The 21,309-nt window shown below is 43.7% G+C and overlaps 1 protein-coding gene across 7 annotated transcripts in view; it reads left to right on the top strand.

Annotated features, from left to right (window-relative positions):
• Positions 1–20,029, top strand: part of BDNF (brain derived neurotrophic factor) — a 54,839-nt gene extending 34,810 nt beyond the window's left edge. For 6 of the 7 annotated variants that reach the window (XM_044752591.2, XM_070491381.1, XM_014831462.3 and 3 more), the window contains exon 2: positions 16,789–18,045. In XM_044752591.2, the coding sequence (XP_044608526.1) occupies positions 16,789–17,553 (765 nt within the window). In that variant the 3' untranslated portion in view covers positions 17,554–18,045. Of the gene's footprint in view, positions 1–16,788 lie in introns of all 7 variants that reach the window. The other variant, XM_070491378.1, reaches the window with a different exon arrangement.
• The last annotated feature ends 1,280 nt before the right edge of the window (positions 20,030–21,309 follow it).

Genomic DNA, 21,309 nt, shown 5'->3' with positions numbered 1-21,309 from the left:
GAAAGGTTTTCAGAGAGAACCCAACCACAGAGGGATGGGTGACCTTCGTAGCTCTAAAAGGAGAAGAGACAGAAATGAGCTTTAAAAACATCTGTGGGGTTTTTCCTCATGGAATAAACATGGTCTGCAACTGAGTTTTCTTCACATGAGGGAATGACAGAAACACAGCTGGTTATGACCTTCAGCTTCAACCAAGTGGCCAGAGCTCTGCTGATGAAACATGAGTTGTCTCTCTGACCCTGACGTACTCTTGGAGGTGTCGGCTCATTGTCCTCGCGTCCTGTAAACATTTTTGTAAGAATTGTTTGTGCACTTGTGAACCTCTCACTAAGTGATTTACCATATCAAGTTGACCCTATGGGGCAACGTTGAAACACTTCCCTTGAAAGCGACTGAGAGTTAGCTGGGAGTGCGCCACCTCCGTAGGTGTCTGGCTTTCTTGTTATATTTCAAAATCAGTGACAATTTAAACTCAGGATTCAGTCACTTGAAGAATCCATTAAGAGTTACCACATTAATTATTCCTGCTTTACATGAAGCAGCCTTGAAAATGATTTTCCTAAAGTGAAGTCCATCTAAACTTGGTAAGTTCTTAATACCCAGTGTTGAATAAATAAATGAATCATTAAAATATAACACATTCGTATGCTTAATTGGAGGTAGTTTAAGCCTCTTATGCAAGAGGAGACTCTGACTTGAAATAATATAGGCTAGTAAGCCTTCTCAAGAAATTTCTGTAAGGAAACATGGTCTGCTGTGAAACATGAAGCTGGAGGAGAGAGGATGTTGTATTTGATCCAAAGTGGCCTTGGAGCTTCTCAACATGGCCTAAAGTCAAGGTCCATCATTTCCTCAACAGATGGTCTTAGAATTCATCACACCCTTTAGATTACTTGGACCCAGCTGGACCAGGCACCTGGAGCAAGGACCTTCCTTCGTCTATGTAGAAAGGTGTCCTTTGCTTTCTTTTTCTGAGTTCCATACACTCTTCTGATTTCCTAACCAGGCATCTGGATGGCAGTACCAAGTTAGGGCACCTCCAGTGAACTTCCTCCTGTGATTATTTCATGCATCTTGGAAGGCTTCACTTCCGGAAGGTGGGGAAAGCAACCTTGGATTTTCATGAGTAGTTTAACATTGTGGTGCAGCTTGACCATCCATTTAATGGAAGATCTGCTTTCCAGATGACTGTACATATGGAGATGAGAATTTTTTTCCTTTTTGCTTTTTAGAGTGGTTTCTCATTCAGTTTCTAAATTTGTGGTAAAAGGTCTTCTAGGGAGCATTTTCAGAAATGTTTGAAGTTTGCATCTAATTTTGGAAGAAAGTTGGGAGGCCCACCCATGTGTGATGGGCACATGTCTCCCACACCTATGCTGATCACAGGGAATGAGGGCCATCCTTCTGGATCATTCTTCGACATTGATCTTGCCTTTGTATTCAGGTCTATATCCTTAAAGTTTGCTCCCAGAGATGTCTCCCTAATTTTCCTGTTAGGTTTATGGAATTTGCAGGATGTTCAATGGCAGACAACCAAATATGGAGTCATTTAACCCCGTGTCTTCCTCTTCAAGTCTCTGTCAGCCTGCTCTGTTCACATCTAGATTCCATCTGTTGGAAGTTTTCTCTTCCCCCACCTTCTCAGGTCTCAGAGACTTTGGAGATGGCTCTCGTTGTCCCCCTGTGCTTGGCCATGGGCTCCCCTCAGGCTGATGTGGTACTCGTATCAGTTGTCTACAAAGTTGCCTTTTCCATATGGTGAGGACAGCATGATGCCGTGAGTCAGGAAGGGCAAGAACTGGTCCTCCTCATCTCACAGAGCAGGGTCCTTGGATTGGTTTACCCATGAAGGTTCACCCATGAATGCGCACAATTTGTTGGTAACAAATGGCTGATTATCCACATTTCATAGGGTCTACTTAATAGCCAATGGGAAAGGCAGGAATGGGTCTTCAGCCCCCAGCCCAGGTACTGTCCTCTGTACCCAACTCTCCTGCCTAGTGCTGGTTTCTTCCAGGGAAACTGAGATGGCCACCACCAGACTTCTTGATTGTAGTCACTACCAGGATGCAAGCAAAGGCACTGGGGTACATCTCTTGAGTGTCTATTGCGTCAGAGCAGTGTGGGAGACTCTGGTGCCAAAGTGAAGCCACTAGGCTAAACATTTTTTTTAAGTTGGTTATTTTTCATTTAATTTTTTGATAATTTATTTACATAATTTAAAAATCAAGCTGGTATCAGCTATCCCACTACTGGGTGTCTATCCAAAGAGCTTGAAGTCAGTAATTCCAAAAGTCCCATGCACCCCAATGTTCATTGCAGCATTATTTACAATAGCCAAGACATGGAAGCAAACTAAGGGCTCATCAACAGATGATTGGATAAAGAAGATGTGGTATATGTACACAATGGAATACTACTCAGCCATAAAAAAAGAACAAAATCATCCCATTTGCAACAACATGGATGGACCTTAAGGGAATTATGTTAAGTGGAATAAGCCAGATAGAGACGGACAATCTCTGTATGACTCCACTCATATGAGGAATTTAAACATGTAGACAAAGAGAACAGATTAGTGGCTACCAGGGGAAAGGAGGGGTGGGGGGTGGGCACAAAGGGTGAAGGGGTGCACCTACAACACGACTGACAGACAATAATGCACAACTGAAATTTCACAAGATTGTAACCTATCATTAGCTCAATTAAAAAAACGTCACGCTGGTATCAAAAAGTCTACATTGAGAAGTCTTTCCCTACCCAACACGTACTGTCTAGAGGTGATCACTTATATTAGTCTCATGTGAGTCGTCTAAAGTGTGTTCTATGGAAATGCAAGTAAATATGAATGTGTCTTGTTATATCCCCCCATTTTTAAAACAAAAGGTCGTGTGTGGTACATATACTGTTCTGTGCTTTGCTTTTATGCTCACCGAGGTCTTTCAGAGAGCTTTCCATTGCAGTATATGGGGAGCTGACTTGTTCCTCACAGTTGTGTGGATTCCATTATAAGTATCTACTATAGTTTGTCTACTTTCCTGGAGCTGGGAATGGGGCTACTGCTAGTGTTTTGCTCTTCTATGCCTTGTTGCGGTTAATAAATTTGTATATACATCATTTTGTACATGTGCACCTACCTGTATCCATACGTTTCTTCTCAGAGGCGGAAGTGCTGGATCAGCAGGGAAACTCATTTATAACTTCCAGAGGTATTGCCCAATTGTCCTGCAAAGGGCTTGAAGCGTTTGGACTCCCACCCCCTGTGTACGAGACGCCTGTTTCTCTACTTCTCACCAACAGAGTGCGTGTCAGTCTGAGAGAGGAGGAATGGGAGGTGAGCTTCTAAGTGAAGTCTCTCTCAGGTTCTAACTGTGCCCCTAGTTTGTAGTGGGAATACCACACACTCCCCAGAGTTGGGGCATGCGCCAGTTCCAGTGGAAAGCATGCCCTGCCGTGGCCATGACCTTATGCCAGCTCTGGTGACACACATGCAATGGACCCACGTTGCACTTGCAGAATTTCCTGCAGTCGAAAGTTGAGCATGCATTGGTTATTCACCTAACTGGTAGCGCAAGATCTATAGAGCACAACAGAGTTTATTGGAACAGAAAAGGAAATTGTTCCACCGCAGCACACTGTGCACCAGACGTTAGCACTTGTTTCTCAGCTGTTAACCTTATTTCTAGGGACTGAGTTGGAGAGATGTACCCTAAGTCACAGAGGAAGTCTTGCTAAACCTGGAACCTTCATACCCAAGGGGATGCTCCTTTGAGGAATGATTTTGCACTTCCCCCAAGATTCGTAATGAAATGCTTAGTACTTTATAGGATAGATTAAAACTGCTGCGGCACAGTGTCGGCGTTGAACTCTGACGCAGTATTGCAGGCTTCTCCCCTGAAGTTGCCAGGCCATCCCCTGCGTTAGACGGACAGGACACCCAGTGAAAACACGTCAGCGGCAGCCTCGAGAACATCTCCACACTTTGAAAAGCATACATTCCAGGTCGTCCTCACGTCACTTCTTACCATTCCCATTGGAAGGATCGATTCTCAATCTTATTTTTCTCTGAGGACAGTGTGCTTTGTTCAGAAAAAATTTCCTTTAGTTCCACTGCATAGAAAAGTGTGGTAAATGGAGCCTGGTGGAATGGTTCTTCAATCCAGATGGACATTGTTCTTTTTCATGGAATTTTTGCCAGGGCCACTTTAAGAGGGAAAGCCACTCCTCTTCCCCTATAGGGACGGGCTGCTGTGATGACTGTGTCGGGCCTACACAGGAAATAATTCCTGGGCCGAAGGGTGGACTGCCAGAAGCTAGCTCACACACCGCTGATAAATGCACGTTTTCTTTTGTTAATACCTGTGAAGACTTTCACAACAGGCCTTTCCAGTTTTGTTCTCAGGCTCCTTGCAGCTCCTCCTCTGGAAGTCTGCTCTCTTCCAAGGGCTGACGATGGCCGGAAGCAAGGTGTTCTGTCTTCTGTGCCATCCTCATCCAAGCTGCCACACACTCTCAGGTGTCTGTTCTGCATCAACTCAGTGTGGCTGTGGGCTCCATTTGGCCTGCCGTTCAGGCCAAGGGCCTCTGGGTACCAGTTTGGTGTCAAAGAACCCACATGAGATCTCTACTCTGTCACCCTTGTTCCTGTGCCTGTTTTGACTTGATTGCTCCTGTTGGCACAGTCTGAGAGTCCACTGCTCTGTCTGTGCTGGACAGTCTGTTTTGCTGTCTTTGGGGCCCTAACTAGGTGTCTGAACGACTCCCCGAGAATAAATTTGAGGTCGTCTTGCTATACCTTTTTATTGACTCACATCTCAGTCCTCACCTCTGCTCTGGAGTGACAGGACAAATGGCACGGGTCACGGGGTGGGGGGTGGCCTAGGGTGCCAGGCCTCCAGACTTTGAGGGGATTAGGTTGGGGCACTCAAAAGAAAGATTTTATGTCACAAGTATTTTTTTAAAAAGGCACCTTGGCACTTGGGTCTTGACTGAAATCATGCTTACTCAAGTGGAGTCGACACAGGAGCATTTGGCAGTTGTGGTTACTGGTCTGAAAGCGCGTGGTTCTGTTCCAGTGCCTGAAGAGATCTTCTCCGGGGAAAACGTACTGACATTTCAAACCAATTACCTTCATCCCTAGTTTTGACACTGTGCCCTACTGAGTATGCATGTGTGGTTGGTACCCTGAGGGAATAATTCAGTATTGAGAAGAGGGCAGTAAGGAAGAAACTGTAGGTTTATATTCAGCCTCCATGGAATTAGTGTGTAAACAAACCGCTTGTCAGGAATGATCATAAGGGGCTTTGCTTAAATAAATAAGAAATTGGTGCATAAGGTCTGCAGGATCTCTCCGCCAAGTAGACTTCCCTCAGAATATAGGACACCGCATCCACATCTGACCCCATTTGGAAAGAAGCCTGTGAGCCAGCCCTGGTTTAAATTCCATTTCCCCGCACGCCGGGAGTATGGTCTGGGGCAGTTTATACCAAACTTCTCCGGGCCTCTGCATTCTCAGCTGTAGACTATGGATAATTAGATTCTTTACCTTGTAGCTAATAAATGTTAGCGATTATTTTTAATCACTTTTAATACAAAGAGAAGTTTGACGTTACTTATTTACCCAGCTGCCCAGAGCATCTTCCAACAGTCCCTCCATATACACGGCCGTCCCCACCGATACTGTATCTATTCCTCGGTACTCTGTAGAAACCCAGCCCCCCTCCTGTTGCTTAGGTTAAACGTATCTGTGTTGAGCTCGCCTGTCTTCTGGAGGAATTATTGTTGAGTGAAGAGGGATGGAAACACACAGATGTTCTCACCGTCCTGGTCCTCATGGAGCCACAGAATTGGATGTTTCCCTATATGTACTTTCTATGGGCCTAAGTGATGTGGATATTTTCTGACCAGCCATGCGGATCTTTTGTCATCTGAGAAGTTAATATTTTCCTTGTATTTTATAGTAGCTCTGGCGGATGGCCAGTCTCTTGAAGAGAGTCCACGTGGCTCGCTATGCACCGGGCGGGCTCACCTCGGTGCGCCGTTCAGATGAACGTGACCCTTGGGAGACCTGGGGCTGAGGTAGCTCAGTGGGCAGGGGAACCCATTCAAGTACTTTTGCTCCTGCGTTAAGCTACAAATAATGAGCACTTTCCCCTGCTTTACAATAAGTAATTAAAAGAAATTATAGAGTTGGACACAAAAATAACCCGAAGGACAACAGTGTGTGGAGCCACCAGTTTCCCCGTGTGTGCAGAAGTCTAATCCTCGGGAACACTCAGAACGTTGAGTTTCTGCGGAAAGGGTTGCATGTCCACACATGTTTTGGCACCTGTCCACATGCTTCTGCATGGCGTGACTGCGTCCCAGAAGAAGGGCCGCCGTGCGTGCATATGCACCTCCGTGGAATTTGCCCAACTGGTTCCTGAAAATGGTCTCGTAAAGGTGAGCCGCAGACAGCTGACAGCCTTCTCTTGCTAATTTTATCTTTTCCTTAGGATTTCTTGATAGTGGTTTTAGAAGGATTGCTCTTCTTTTGTCTGTTGAAGCATCTCAGCTATCTGGTTTCTCTCCCTCACCTATTTTCACCTCTCTTGCTTTTTTAAATTTAATGTTCTATGCACTTCAGAGGATGGGGCGTGATCTAGAGAGGTCTCTTCATCAGGTGAGAATTGTCCCTCCGGTTTTCCATGTCACCCTTCTGAATTAATGACTTTGAAGCCTTCCAGTTGGGACCTCAGATGGGTTTAATCATGTAAAGATATTCTGTCTATAATGGAAATTGCTCTGATAACTAATTAACCACAGGAATACTCCGGCTGTGGAAAATTTCAGGAGCACCATCTGTGGAAAAACTGAGAAGGGCATGCCTTTACCGCAGCTCTGGGGTCCATTAAGAGTGTGTTTGTGTGGCGACGGTGCCAAGTGGGTGTTGGCTCACAGCTGTCAGAATTCCTGTAGCATCTCATGGCAGGAACTCCGCGTGCCCAGCGACACCCTCAAAGCAACCTGTTGATTTGAAGCTGCCAATTCAGATGAAAGAGACTGTAATAGGACTGACGGGTCTTAACTTTCTCTGTCTTGCTTTGTTGGTGGTATGGTTTTTTTTTTAAATTGTAATTGTTCTGGCATGTTCCCAATCTCCGCATTATGGCAAACTTCTTTTATTCAAGGGAGATTCCCTTTATCCTCTGGTATGAGAGAGTTACTGCATGTTCTCCTCTTAGGAAACAAGAATCCAGTTGTGTCACCCTGCATTTTTTTTAGGCACGGAGCATGCTCTGCTGTCCTTTCACAACATCCCCTGGTTGTAGGTGTGCCTCGTTTGTAATCTGGAGGAGGCTGTCCCTTAACTGTGTTGACGTCTGCACTATGTGGGGCTCAAGGTGGATCCTGCCTGGGAAAATAGAAATAGGGTTCTTTGTCATCTCAGTCCCACCCATTTGCAAATGATTCCCCAGCAACACTGTCAGGGTTCCCAGTGCGAGTCATTTGCATTTGTACTGGTGAACTTGACGCCTTCTTGGTGTTTGGAACCGAGCCACCTTGCAGTCCTTTGTAAAAAGCCCCAACAGTGGACCAGTCTCCGGTTCTGTTTGTGAAACCACCCCATCAACTCCTTGGTGATGTTATTCAACTCAAAAATTTTTGTACTTTTCTTTGGAAATCTGCCTTAATTTTTACACCTTCGGGTCCTTCGGTCTTAAAACATGATCCCAGATGTTAGAACCCAACTGAGAAATTGGGCTGCCTGCTTGGGCACCTCTCGAAGTAGAGACAGATTTGGGTTGGAGAGGGGATTCTGATGCTTGATACTCGCATTGATCTGCTTTAGGGTTTTGCTGCTGCTGCTGCTGCTATTGTTTTATTTATTTATTTAAATTTCATGGTGCCTGGTAGGAGATAGCTGGAACTGTTAGTTTTAAGACAAGTCTAGAAATAAGAGTCACCGTTGAGTGGTGAGTCAGTTCTTTCTGCCTCTATCTCTATTTTACCATTTCAGGATAGGAGGAACTCACAAGGATCAGAGATATCTATCTGGCTGAAAGTATTAGTGTGCCTGGAAATCTACCCCCTGCTGTAACTGGTTGTATTATTTCCAGTACGATTCTGATTGAGTGAGCGATGATAAGCTATATAGGGAATCAGGGAAGCCAATTAAGCTTGCACTTGCCTTGTAGCATTGAGATATAAATTAGTGCTTGAGTGTGAGTCCAGATATAGATCAGCAGTGCTCTCTATAATTCTCATTCAACCAATCACGTTTATAGGTGTCCCACACTTTATGGCATAAACACAATAGTGGAAAAGCCAGTCGACAGAAGGGCAACCCAGATTTTACTTCATACCATCACAAAAGCAAAAATATTTCCCCACATGATAAATGTCCCAATAAAACCAGTTGAACCAGGGAGGAAAGATGACAGGTAAGCCCATGGCATGATCCGAATGTACCGTAATACTCCAGTTGACATTAACCACTTCATCTCTGTATCTTAAGTAGCTTCTTTCTCTTTAGCATTTCGCCCAGTCCTTCTCAACTTTAATAAGTATATGAATCACCTGGAAGTATCTGAATCTTGGTGAAAAGCAGATTCTGAGTGAGTGGGTGGAGTGGAGGGATGCAGGAGAAGACCTGAGACGCTGCATTTCCTGTAAGCTCCCAGGTGATGCTAATCCTGCGGCCCACGGATCACACTCTGAGAAGCAAGTCTTCGTTTAATTTCAGCCCCCGGAAGTTTATCCTTACCTACATTTCCTAAAACTTATTTCGGGCCCCATAAATTTCTCCTTTTGTTGTAGTATTTTTGGTAACAAATTTGAATTGTATTATTACACTTAATTTGTAAATGTAGTACTCAAAAACTTACCTGAAATTTGAGACTTTAGGTTGCCTAAAGTGAATTTTGTACTTGAAATTTTTCTATAAATTCGAAGTCTGTATATGTAAGTACAATGGAAATGCCTATGTTACAATAATGTTTGTATCTCCCTACTCACTATTTCCAGAGTCATTTTCCCTTTAGCGGAAAATTCGCCCCATGATTTCACAGTAATCATAGAGATGAACGCCTGTTATTAAATGTGACGTATACTTGATAATTTTTCCAGGTCTTTCCTTACAGGGCGGGTCACTGACACTTCATGGAACCAGATAGATAGTATCTTCTAATTAGCATTATTGTCTACCATATATGGGCATTTGATAAATAGTACACTGTTTTTGGCAATTCAGTAGTTAGAACATCGTTAAATCTCAATTTTACTTTAGTTCGTCATAACAAGTCCCACCTGAAATTCTAAAGAAAACAGAATCCTAATTAAAGAAGTTAGGCTTTTGAATTGAATGTGAACTGCCATTTAGTTCTTATAATCTAAAATATAGTAGTTGAAAATTTTAAAAAGCATTTTTAGGCAGTCTCCTCATTTGATTTGCAAGTGATTTGTGTGCTGGATGCCAAGACTTCCTCATAGGCGGGAGATGCGCCATCCAGCAGTGCTGCTCTGAAGAGGAGACGAAGGAAGAGGGCCAGGCATGGGTCGGACTGCCGGCTCTGGTGGCTCTGGCTTTCAGGGGTTCTTCCTCGGTTACAGGAGAACCGTAGGTTTCCTAGGGTGGTGTTGATGGAAAGCACTTGGAGACCTTTGGATGGCGGCGGCTGTGCCTGGGCTTGGAGTGGCGGGGGCGGTGGAGGGTGGTGTTCTCTGACCTGGTCGTTGGGCCAGGCGCGTCCTACCCCTTCTTCCGAAATTCATTCCATTTTTACGGCCCACTTTAGGACTTGCTGCTCTCACTTTAATTGCACCTCCCTGAAATACCAGGCCAATAGTACCAGCACGAAGGTAGCTGAGTCATTTAGATGTGTGGGGACCTGGTTTGTGCAAGGGGCTGTACAAATTGGGGTAATTCAGAGGAGAATTCCCAGCCCGTATCCTAATGGAGAATATGGGCTCGTTTTACTCTTGGCTAAGGTAGGTCCCTGACCGATAGAAAAGTCCTTACTTTGTCGGGTATGGGCTGGTCAATAGAGGGGATTAATAGAGGACCAGAGCTATAGTGCTTTCTATGAAAGATGTTTGTAAATTTCTCTATCAAACTAATGACTCAGGGAAATAGACATTTTTTCATGGTAGTTACGTGTATGTATCACTCCGGGTTTGAACTAAGAACAGCAAATTCTCTGGCACTCTTAGTGAGGCCGAGTAGCGTCTACAAGTATCACCCAGCACCAAGGGTGTATGGGGCATCAGAGAGGACTCTGGTTTTGGGACTGTGTTTTGTCGTAAGCGTGATTAGATACCCATGGACATAAACTACATTATAGTTAAAAACTATGTTTCAAGGCACTTCGTTCAAAGCTTTAAAGCATCTGCGTTATCAGGTAGCATTTTTTGAAATATTTATTGTTCCACTTGATTGGTCCTTCAGGTAAGTTTGACCTGAATGCATCTGTAATGATCACTGGCTTTCTTTCCCCTTGTTTTATTTGTGGATTCCAACTACCAATTATTAAGAAATGTGAGGTTTTTTGTTTTTGAGTGTTTTTTGGTCTTCTTGGCTAAGCAGTTTATACATAATGGGAAAATAATACAGAGGGATGGAAGAAACTAGTCCCTGGATTTGAAGACCTAGTTTTCCTTTGGAGACTGAGGTTCTGACCTCGTTCTATCAGGGGAACTACAGTGAGTGGATGAGTTGATTAAAAACTCTGGTCCTCTTTCCTCCTGTATGAAATGGGGATAATTATAGTTACCTGCACCTCTAGGGTCCTATGAGTCTTAATTACTTACTATTTGCAAAGTGTTTGGAGATCTTTGAATTAAAAGTGCTGAGCGGTGGAATCCAAGTTCAGGGTAATTATAATTGGAATGAGGGTTTGTATTCCTGCCTTCCCTCTGCCTCCTTCCACGCTGTCCTTCGGCCAGCCCCGACGTCACTCATGCTTTACCATGCAGCTCCGTGCACTTCTCTCTACTCCCTTTTCCTTTTGCAACTCACTTCAGCCTAAAAATAAATAAGTAAATAAATGATTAAGTTAAAGGATACATCCAGGCCCTTAACCCCCACCCCACACTTAAGTAACTGCTTAATATTTACTTTTAAAGCTCAGTAGCCACTATGAATAAAATCAGTGAATTAAATTGTCTCTTCCGGTCTTTCATTCTTCCAGGTCCTCCCACACATGGTGATAAGCTGGGCTTTTGAAGCACTCCACTGCTCAGAACCTTTTGTGGGCCCTTCCATGCCTGCGAGGCAAGGTCCCAGTTCTTTAGCATCACCCTCAGAGCCTTTCCAACTCTGGCAGTCATCCGCTCTCAGTTCTCACTATTCCTAGTCCAGAACTCTTCTCTCGAGAAATTTTCTCCACGCCTTTAACTGACCTGCTGTCCATCCGCTGGTGTCGTTTCCGGATATGTGTAAACCCTTTGCAGGCTTCTTCACAAAGTGTTCTTCATTTTCTAACTGGACGTAACCTCTTTCTTTTTATAGAATTTTATCTATACTTTTCCTTGGAGGTTTCTATCTTTACATTTTAGTTACTTACATACATGTCCTACCTCCCTCCTAGACTGTGAAACTTGAGAGTAGATTCCAGGTCTGCTGAATGAACAAACAAAAGTAAGGATAATAGTGCATGTAGTGAAACTGGGTACAGAGTAATGATTATTTATATGAATTTACAAGATTTCAGTAAGATGGCCTCTTAATAGATTTGCATCGTGTATGTTAGGAATTAAGCATCAATTGATAATTTCTTCAACATTACCATCGTCCTTTTGGCTTATAAGACCATCTAAGATGAGCAGCCATATCATCTTTAATCTGTGTTTTCTTTAATTTCATGCTCATAGACAAACCCAAAGGGACTGGGAGCAAACAGAGCGTGGCACTTTTTTCCTGGATGCCTGAATTATTCATACTGTTGTTTGGTTTTTCTTCTTAGCTTTGGCCATGGAAACTTGGTTCCAACATATCTAAATTTTTGGAAAGCTTTCTTTAGAGGAAGAGCACATTGTCTAAAATTCCATCTGCGGAAGTAGTCAAGCCTTAAGGTTGAAGGGTCTTAGAGGGCAGGATTAATCCAATTCTCTGAAGTCGTATCTTAAGGCGCTGCCTTTGGAAAGTTGGGCGTAGGATACACGTAACTGCAGGAAACCGTCACATCCCATCAGCTCCTCCTTTGACGGCCCTTCACAGCCTCTCTCCTCCCTGCAGTTAAATGTTCTACAACTGGCAGCGCGTGTCCTGATGGTAAAAGCTTGGACAAGGAGACAGGTAACCTATTAGCTTTGTGATATCTGATAGGTTACTTGACCTCTCTGAACCATAACTGCCTCATCTGTATAATCGGGATAATAATACCTGTCCTGTCTCCTAATAACAACCAAATTAGATGATCCTTGTGAAGGTTCTGTAGTCTTTTAGACAAATCTAAGTTATTACTACAGCGTGCTATCACAGATATTCATCTGGCTGAATGTAAGACTTGTGAGTCATGCTTAAAACTAAATTACATTTCTACTACGTTGATTTTCTTTTAACCCTCTATACTATATTTAAATTCTTGAGAGCTAGAAAGAGCCCTTCCTAGCATTTTATAGGTGTGGTTGAGTCGATTGTTTTAAGCCTTGGAGCAGAATTGGACAGCACCAATGAATTTATTATGTATAAACAGATATATAGACTAACGATCTACTTAGCAGTATTGCGCAACCCCTTTATCTTTCGTGTAATAAAGACTCATCGGAAGAGCTAAAATGTAAGAATTGTCACGGAAGTTCTTACTTAAACTTTTATGATTTCCTAATATAGTATGTAAAATTATTGAAGAGGTTAACAGAAAAAAAAAAAGGAAAAGAAGGAAAATTCCAAATTTTGCTATTATGATTATTACTGACTTGTCTAAGTCTCCTCCTGAAGTAGTAGAAACAGCTACACAGGAAGTAGTATGTTGTAGTGTTATTGGCCTTTTAATTATTCGAGTCAAGGTTTACCCTATTAGAGAAACTCAAGAGATTGCTCATGGCTGATAATTGCCATCCGTCAAATCCCTTAGAGCTGGTAATTTGGGTTTAGCACAGCCTATACTTGACCTAATAATTTCAGTGAGTTCACTGTGCTTTCCAGATGGAAACGCTTCCTACAACACTGATGTCAGCACCGTCTGCCACGGTTTACAAACCGTCAGTAAGTTTTTACTGAGTACTATTACCTTATTTTGTGTTCAGCGTTATGGGGGATCAGACATGATCCATTCCCTCCGAGATCTTATCATCCAACTGAGGAGTTAGCATAATGAGGTAATCAGAGAACGTGGCGGGTGTGGTCTGGTGCTCGAACTGGGTCATGAAGGATAAACAAGATTTAGTCAGAGAGAAAGGAGTTTGCCAGGAGAATGGAACAAGTCACTTCTGGGCAATAATGTGTATAGGGCTCCAAGGACTCTGGCCTGATCAGAGCAGAGGTTAGAAAGCATTGATTGATATGACAAAGTTAGCTAAGTAGGGTGGGGCCAGACTTTGGAGGGTGTTGAATACCAGGTAAAAGGAGGTTAGATTTGATCTAGGGGAACAAAAAAGCCATTGCAAGTTCTGTGTAAGAGAATGATAAGACGAGAGTGTTAGGCCATGGTCATCAGAGTTAAATGGAGCAGAAAGGATGTCGGGTACACCAGGGGGACATTGTGGTCATAAAATGGGATGGTGAGGGCTGAGCCAAGATAATGGCAGTGGGATGGAGAGAAAGGGATGGACAGGATAGACGTCGTAAAGGAAAAATGAGCAGGACCTCTCCACTGACTGGATTTGAAGGCTGTATAAGAAATGTATTGTTAGACTTGCTGCCAAGATTTCCAGCCGGCAGCCTGGGTGGTCCAGAGTATCACAAAACCATTGGCAGAAATAGAAAAGTTAGGAAGTAACATTGTTCCAACGAAAAGCATTGAGTTTGTCTTCGAGGCCTTTCAGAGAGTGGGCAGTTGGCCTTGTAGAGGTGTCACTTAGGGGGCAGGCGGGGCTGGGGGGTTGGGCTCTCTCACCAGGTGATTAATGACTGAATCTGTGTGGCTGGTCAGCTTGGAGGGATGCTGGGCCTCAGGATGAAGTAATATTCACTCAGAGGCCATTTGTTCCTCTGAAATAGTTGCTGTGGGACTGATGAGAAAGTGATCTATAAAGAACTAACTACTTTTGTAACCCAACAGTTATTAATAAAAAGATGAATGAGACCAGTGAAAGGCAGGATGAACTGCTTTAAGCCAAGTATAGAAAAAGGTATCATTAAAAGACTCGTTACTGTGGGACTGATGATAAAACAGTTTGCCAGCTCTGGTTTGAGATGCCTCGGTACCTTGGGCCGCTGTAAGCAGTTAGTGTGGGCACTTAGTAAATGCTTATTAAACTTACTCTGTTTCATTAATTCTCAGATACACATTTTCCTTTTCTTATTTTTAACATCCCTGAACTTGGATCGTGTCTGAAATGGATGTCATTTCGTTCTTATTGTTGGCTGTGCCAAAGTCATAACACAGTTGTCATCACATTAACCCATTTATTTTGCTTAATTTTCTTTTTTTATACATGCATAAAAGTTATATATGATAAAAAGTGTCCAAATAAGTCTGAAATAACAGTAATCAGTGATAAAGAAGGCTGCATTTTTAATTTTTTCGTGGTACTTAAAAGAGTGTGTTTTATAATGATGGTATCTGAGACTTAATGAAATACGGTGTTAAAAGCTAGCTGAGCACAGCAAATCTCTACCAGTGCGATGTAGATGGCTGGAGTAAAATATTATAAATTTGCATTCTTTCCTCGACCTACATTTGCGGTATCCCTTGGGTTGGTTTAATTTGGACTGGGAACACGAGGAGAAAGGGTTTTCGTTCAGTGGTCTAAGTGCTGCCTGCCAGAATAGACACCTCCGTGGAGGACCGTTGCTTTGATGGTGCAGAAGCCAGGATATTCACAAAAGTTCGGGTATTAGCAGAGTGGGTCATCTGCATTTTATTCAAACCAGCGTGCACTTCCTACTCTGAGACCGTTGTGCAATCCACACAGTTCTGAGCGTGCTTGCTGTGTGTGCAAAGTGAGGGTCTAGCAGGGAATTTGTTGGTGTTTGGGGAGGACCATAACGTCTCTTAGTGGTAGAAAATGTGATCTCATAAAAGTGGAGAACAGACACATTTGGTCCTCGCTCGCAGAGTTTCCAGCCGTTTCTGCAGTAGGAGCTACTGACTGGAGGTAGGTTGCCTTCCTAATCAGTGACACTTCATGGACAGAAAAACAGTCCCTTTTCCTACTGATGGACAGCAAAACAACTACGGCATGTGTGTGTCTTTTGTAAGTCCTTGCTCCACAACTGACAAGCAGGAATTAAGTTAGGGTGCCGGGGCTGGGGGGTGCTCCTCTTTACTCCTGAGGGGCACAATGCTTCAGGTAAGTGATTCTGAAGTTCTTCACCAGCTGACAGTAACCTTGGGCTGGTCTGTAGGTATGTTTTCATTTTGGTTGTTCATCCGGCCTAATTGGCTTCCCAGAGCACGCCTGTAGATGCAGAGCCAAAGTTAGAGTATTGCAACCCTCTGGCAAATGGGAAAAGATTAATTTTGTGCAGTGCTGTTCAGGGACTTCCCAGGAAACTTCAAAAGCACAGGAAGAAGCTCTAGCTGCCTATACCAAAGTGAGCAAAATGCCACTCAGCGTTTTAAAGGTACGATTAACTCACAGCTCTCACACACTCACACACACATACAGGACCACATTTCCCATAAAAAGAGAAGCTGAGGTTTCTCAGATGGGTCTGTGTATGCGCCAGAAAAGCCAAGGGGTGAGGGCCTCCAAGGGTTGGTGGAGACGAACGTGGATCCGCATATGGGAGGCATTTGAAATTGACTTCAGTGCCTTTTAAGGCTGACTTTTCTAATTCTCTCTTAGGCAGACACATTATTTTCATGATATCAGCCCCAGGCGTAGACACATCATTAAAATCAACGTGTATTAAACGATTTTTGTTTGGAAATAAGCAAAACGTTTTCAGTTATGACCATCCAGGTGTAGTAGAAGAATGCTGGAGCTGGAGTCGGGAGCCCGAATTCTAAGAAACTTTCTTCGTGACACGAGGCAAGCAAGTCCTCTGTGGCCTTTGGTTTCCTTGCCCGTAAAACAGGATGGCTCGATGACATTACCTTTCTTCTCTGCTCTGTCTAGTAGGTTATCTCTATGGGAGGAACATAGTCTATGTGGAGGCTCCTGATGGCTCCCTGACTTCAGCTTCTGCGTGCACTCAGGCCTAGACATGGCATAGCTAGAGAGGCCCACTCAGACCCTCGGGCCACTCCTGTTCCCGTCACACATTCCTGCGATAGGAACATGTTGCACACTCGAAAAAAAATTACCATTACATTTGCTGTTGTTGCTTAGTGACATTTCTGATACAGTGTTTCTTGTGACAGCAGAGATCATTAAAAATTAAATCTGCAAAGCTGCTAAAGTAGGAGGAAGGAGGAGAGCTTGAAGCCACAATTTTTTTCACTTGCGTAGAAGCCGTCTAATCTTGGGTTTATATGCTAAATCTTGGGGCAAACGCTGGCCGTCTCTGGTTTATATTAAAGCACGCCAGCACACTGCTGACATGAACTTGTGTCTGGTGCAGCTGGAGTTTATCACCAATACGTCAAAAACCTTGACCCTCCCAAATGCCCTGGAATTACTGTCAGATGGGCTGCACGGCATCCCTGCCAGAGAAAACCCTAACCAGTTTTGTGTCCTGTCTCTGCTTTCTCCCTGCAGTTCCACCAGGTGCGAAGAGTGATGACCATCCTTTTCCTTACTATGGTTATTTCATACTTCGGTTGCATGAAGGCTGCCCCCATGAAAGAAGCAAACGCCCGAGGACAAGGCAGCTTGGCCTACCCAGCTGTGCGGACCCATGGGACTCTGGAGAGCGTGAACGGGCCCAAGGCAGGCTCGAGAGGCCTGACCTCGTTGGCTGACACTTTCGAACACGTGATAGAAGACCTGTTGGATGAGGGCCAGAAAGTGCGGCCCGATGAAGAGAACAGTAAGGACGCGGACTTGTACACTTCCCGGGTGATGCTCAGTAGTCAAGTGCCTTTGGAGCCTCCCCTTCTCTTTCTGCTGGAGGAATACAAAAATTACCTGGATGCTGCGAACATGTCTATGAGGGTCCGGCGCCACTCTGACCCGGCCCGCCGCGGGGAGCTGAGCGTCTGCGACAGCATTAGCGAGTGGGTCACCGCGGCGGATAAGAAGACGGCAGTGGACATGTCGGGCGGGACGGTCACGGTCCTGGAAAAGGTCCCTGTGTCGAAAGGCCAGCTGAAGCAGTACTTCTATGAGACCAAGTGCAACCCCATGGGTTACACGAAGGAGGGCTGCAGGGGCATCGACAAAAGGCACTGGAACTCCCAATGCCGAACTACCCAGTCGTACGTGCGGGCCCTCACCATGGATAGCAAAAAGAGAATCGGCTGGCGGTTCATAAGGATAGACACTTCCTGTGTATGTACATTGACCATTAAAAGGGGAAGATAGTGGCTTTATGTTGTATAGATTATATTGAGACAAAAATTATCTATTTGTATATATACATAACAGGGTAAATTATTCAGTTAAGAAAAAATAATTTTATGAACTGCATGTATAAATGGAGTTTCTACCGTACCGTGGTTCTACAGTCTGTTTATTGGACAGATCCATGACCAGAAGGGAAACAGTCATTTCGCGCACAACTTTAAAAAATCTGCATTACATTCCTCGATAATGTTGTGGTTTGTTGCCGTTGCCAAGAATTGAAAACGTAAAAAGTTTAAAAAATAATAATAAATTGCATGCTGCTTTAATTGTGAATTGATAATAAACTGTCCTCTTTCAGAAAACAGACAAAAAAAAAAAAACCAACAAAAATTTGAACCAAAACATTCCGTTTACATTTTAGACAGTAAGTATCTTCGTTCCTGTTAGTACAATATCTGTTTTACTGCTTTTAACTTCTGATAGCGTTGGAATTAAAACATGTCAAGGTGCTGTTGTCATCGCGTTACTGGCTTAGGGGATGGGGCATGGGAGGGGTATATTTTCGTTTGTTTTGTGTTTTTTCCGTTTGTTTTGTTTTGTTTTTTTAGTTTCCACAGGGAGTAGGGATGGGGAAAGAATTCCTTCAGTACCTATTCTGGTCGAGAAAAGAGTCATTTGTATGTTGTAAAGATGTTTGCAATGCAGTCAGATGACTGGAAAGTGAATAAAACAGAGGCGACTGCGCGCAGGGCTCGCGGCTTCCCGGGACACCTCCTCGGCGCCCTGCGGCCGCGGTCAGGGCGCTCTGCTGTGGAGAGGCCTACCTTGACTTCCAGCACATTCTTCCCCCCCTCCCTTCTTGGTCCTCTCTGTTTTGTTTTCTCTCAAGGAAGAAAAATCAGGTGCGTGCTCTGAAATATTTCCCCCGCTGCTGTGAACGAGGGAACAACTTCGACACATCGTGGAGCTGGTGTAAGCGTGGAGAACAGGGATTTCCCTTTTTAGAAGAGAAAAAGGATAACAAAATCACGCAAAAATAAGGATTCTTTTTTATGAGGGGTAAACATTAGGGTAAACCATAGTAAGTCTTAAAAAGAATCATGGTAAGGCTTAAAAATGTCTTGAAGCAAAAGGTGGAGTTCTGTATGGACCCAGAAAACGCCTAGATTGGAGCAGGAGTCTACACTGCCAGTGAAACGATACTGAACAGCCGCATGGAGGCTGTGGGGAGCGGACTTGTCACTTCCAGGCAGTGCAGGAGGACTCTGAGTGGCCGTCCCGAGGTCTGGGTGAGGCTGGCGAGTGGTACTTGAGACATTCCAAAAGGGAGGCCTCTGAAGGACCCTTCAGAGGTGGCTCTGGAATGACATGTCAAGTTGCAGGGACCTCGCGCTTTAAGTGCCTACATTACCTAATGTGCTGAGAGGTTCTCACTGGAGGACGTGCTCAAGCTGACTCCCGCCCCCGCCCTGGATCATTTTGCATAAAGCTGGATTAGCCTGGAGCAGGCGCAGAACCAAATATGGCGTTGTGACCCTGAGGTTGACGCCATGAGATAGATGTTTGCTCCGTGAACACTTACTGCTTTGAAATTAGACTTGAGGAAACCAGGGTTTTGTCTTTTGAGAACTTTTGGTAAGGGGGAAGGGGACAGGAAAAGGCCCCAAAACTCAGGTTGGATGATCAAGGCTACAGATAGAAAACCTTGTCCAGAGATGAGACTTCGGGAAGGTGTCTGCACACCCGGGACCCTGAAGGCTGGAAGGTGCCTTGCTCGATGGAAGAGGCCAGGACAGTCTTGACAGAGCTCTGCTTCCCGGTGAAGGCCACAGCGACCTCCCGTCCATCCTGTCTGTCCAGGGAGAGGTCCCCTGCCTCACCTCTGCCATCTGGGGTCAGGAGAAGTCAAGTTGGGATCCTGGAGTAGTGGTCTTGGGAAAAGTGGACCCCAGGGAAAATTAGTGCTAAGCCCATTTAGCCCACTCTCTAAACTGAAGACGTCCTGCGCCAGTGTCCTTGAGTATCAGAAAGCCTCAAGAAATTGCTGCATCTTAGTAGGATGAGGGATAAGCAAAAGAGGATGTCCACCATGACCCGGGGATGAAGATGCCATCAGCAACTAATTTCTATCTGTTCAGTCTTTCATTTAGAACGACCTGTCTTTTACAGGACCCTCTGAATACCTGTCTTTAAGAGAAGGAAGACTGTATGTAGCATAGGTATGTTTTGTGCTGTTTGAAAATACTATCTTTGTAATTATTTTTAACATGTAATGAATACTTGGAATACCTGCTGTATGTTCATTTTTTGCAGTCTCTTTCCGAGGGACAAACTTATAAAACAAACAAAAGTTCCCATCACAGCCTCAAAGTAGAGCAAAGGCCAGAGCTGTTAAGCGGTTGAGTAGCAGCATTCAGCACTGGCGGGGTCACCGGCTCGCTCCTCCCAACAAGACACGTCCCAGTCACATGCTTGGTGGTTTACGTTGACCTAAGATTTATTTTGTTAAAATCTCTCTCTGTTGCTTTTCATTTTTGTTCTGTTCTGTTTTGTTTTGTTTTTTAAAGTCTTGCTGTGGTCTCTTTGTGGCAGAAGTGTTTCATGCATGGCAGCAGGCCTGTTGCTTTTTTATGGTGATTCCCATTGAAAATGTAAGTAAATGTCTGTGGCCTTGTTCTCTCTATGGTAAAGATATTATTCACCATGTAAAACAAAAAAAAAAATATTTATTGTATTTTAGTATATTTATATAATTATGTTATTGAAAAAATTGGCATTAAAACTTAACCGCATCAGAAGCCTATTGTAAATACAAGTTCTATTTAAGTGTACTAATTAACATATAATATATGTTTTAAATATAGAATTTTTAATGTTTTTAAATATATTTTCAAAGTACATAAAATCTGGGGGTTCTGGGTTTTTTTCTCTTCACTGTAAAACAAACATGAAAACGTGTTTTACTATAAATACGTGTGTTCCTTGCTTTAAGACCAACCTGACTAGTTTTAACAGATGCACAGCCCTCCAGAGAAGACGCTTATTTCAAAGCATGGGAGGCCAATCCTACAGTCTGTGAGCATCCAAGAAGCTCCAGGATTGGGCCTGTCTTCCACAGACGAAGATAGGAGTGTCATTTTCTAGGACACTTGCAAGTTTTCCCCTTTGAAGTGATGTACTTTCATCCAGTACCAACCCGTGTATCCTAGCAACATCAGGATCCATGAATCAGGGCTGACTGGCTCTATTTGATTATAAAATAACTGTTTAAAAAATCAAAGTAGTTTACTTAGGGATAATGAGAATAAATTGGCCCAAATTTAGAAAGTCAATGACTGGAAAGCAACATAGACATTCAATATTTAGAGGCAGGTCATGCACCCTTGGTTTGGAAATGGCGCCATTTGCATTATGTATTTGTATCCATTGCACTGATTTAATTTTTGTACGTGGAGCATGCAGATTTTATATCACAGTACCCACGATCTAACAGATTGCTAGGATTTCTAAAAAGATTTGCCTCTGTGATGGCTGCCAAGCCGCTGGGTAATTTAGTTAAAGTGTTTAAAGTTATCACTAAATCTTAGGGAAATAAATGGAAGGATTTTAAATTAGAGAAAGAGCCATTAAGGAAAAAAAGCATCTGTTCCTACTCTTCAGACTCCCCATTTGAACACTGACAACCCATCCCAGAACGTGGTGAACTATATCTGTGCAATGTATCATTTCTATTTCAAACATACACACATGGTTTCCTCTTGTATTGTCTTATAA

The sequence above is a fragment of the Equus asinus genome, chromosome 20 (genome assembly GCF_041296235.1).
Source record: "Equus asinus isolate D_3611 breed Donkey chromosome 20, EquAss-T2T_v2, whole genome shotgun sequence".
Classification (NCBI taxonomy): domain Eukaryota; kingdom Metazoa; phylum Chordata; class Mammalia; order Perissodactyla; family Equidae; genus Equus; species Equus asinus.
Note: the sequence above shows the minus strand (reverse complement) of the source record. Positions and strands in the feature narration are given on the sequence as shown.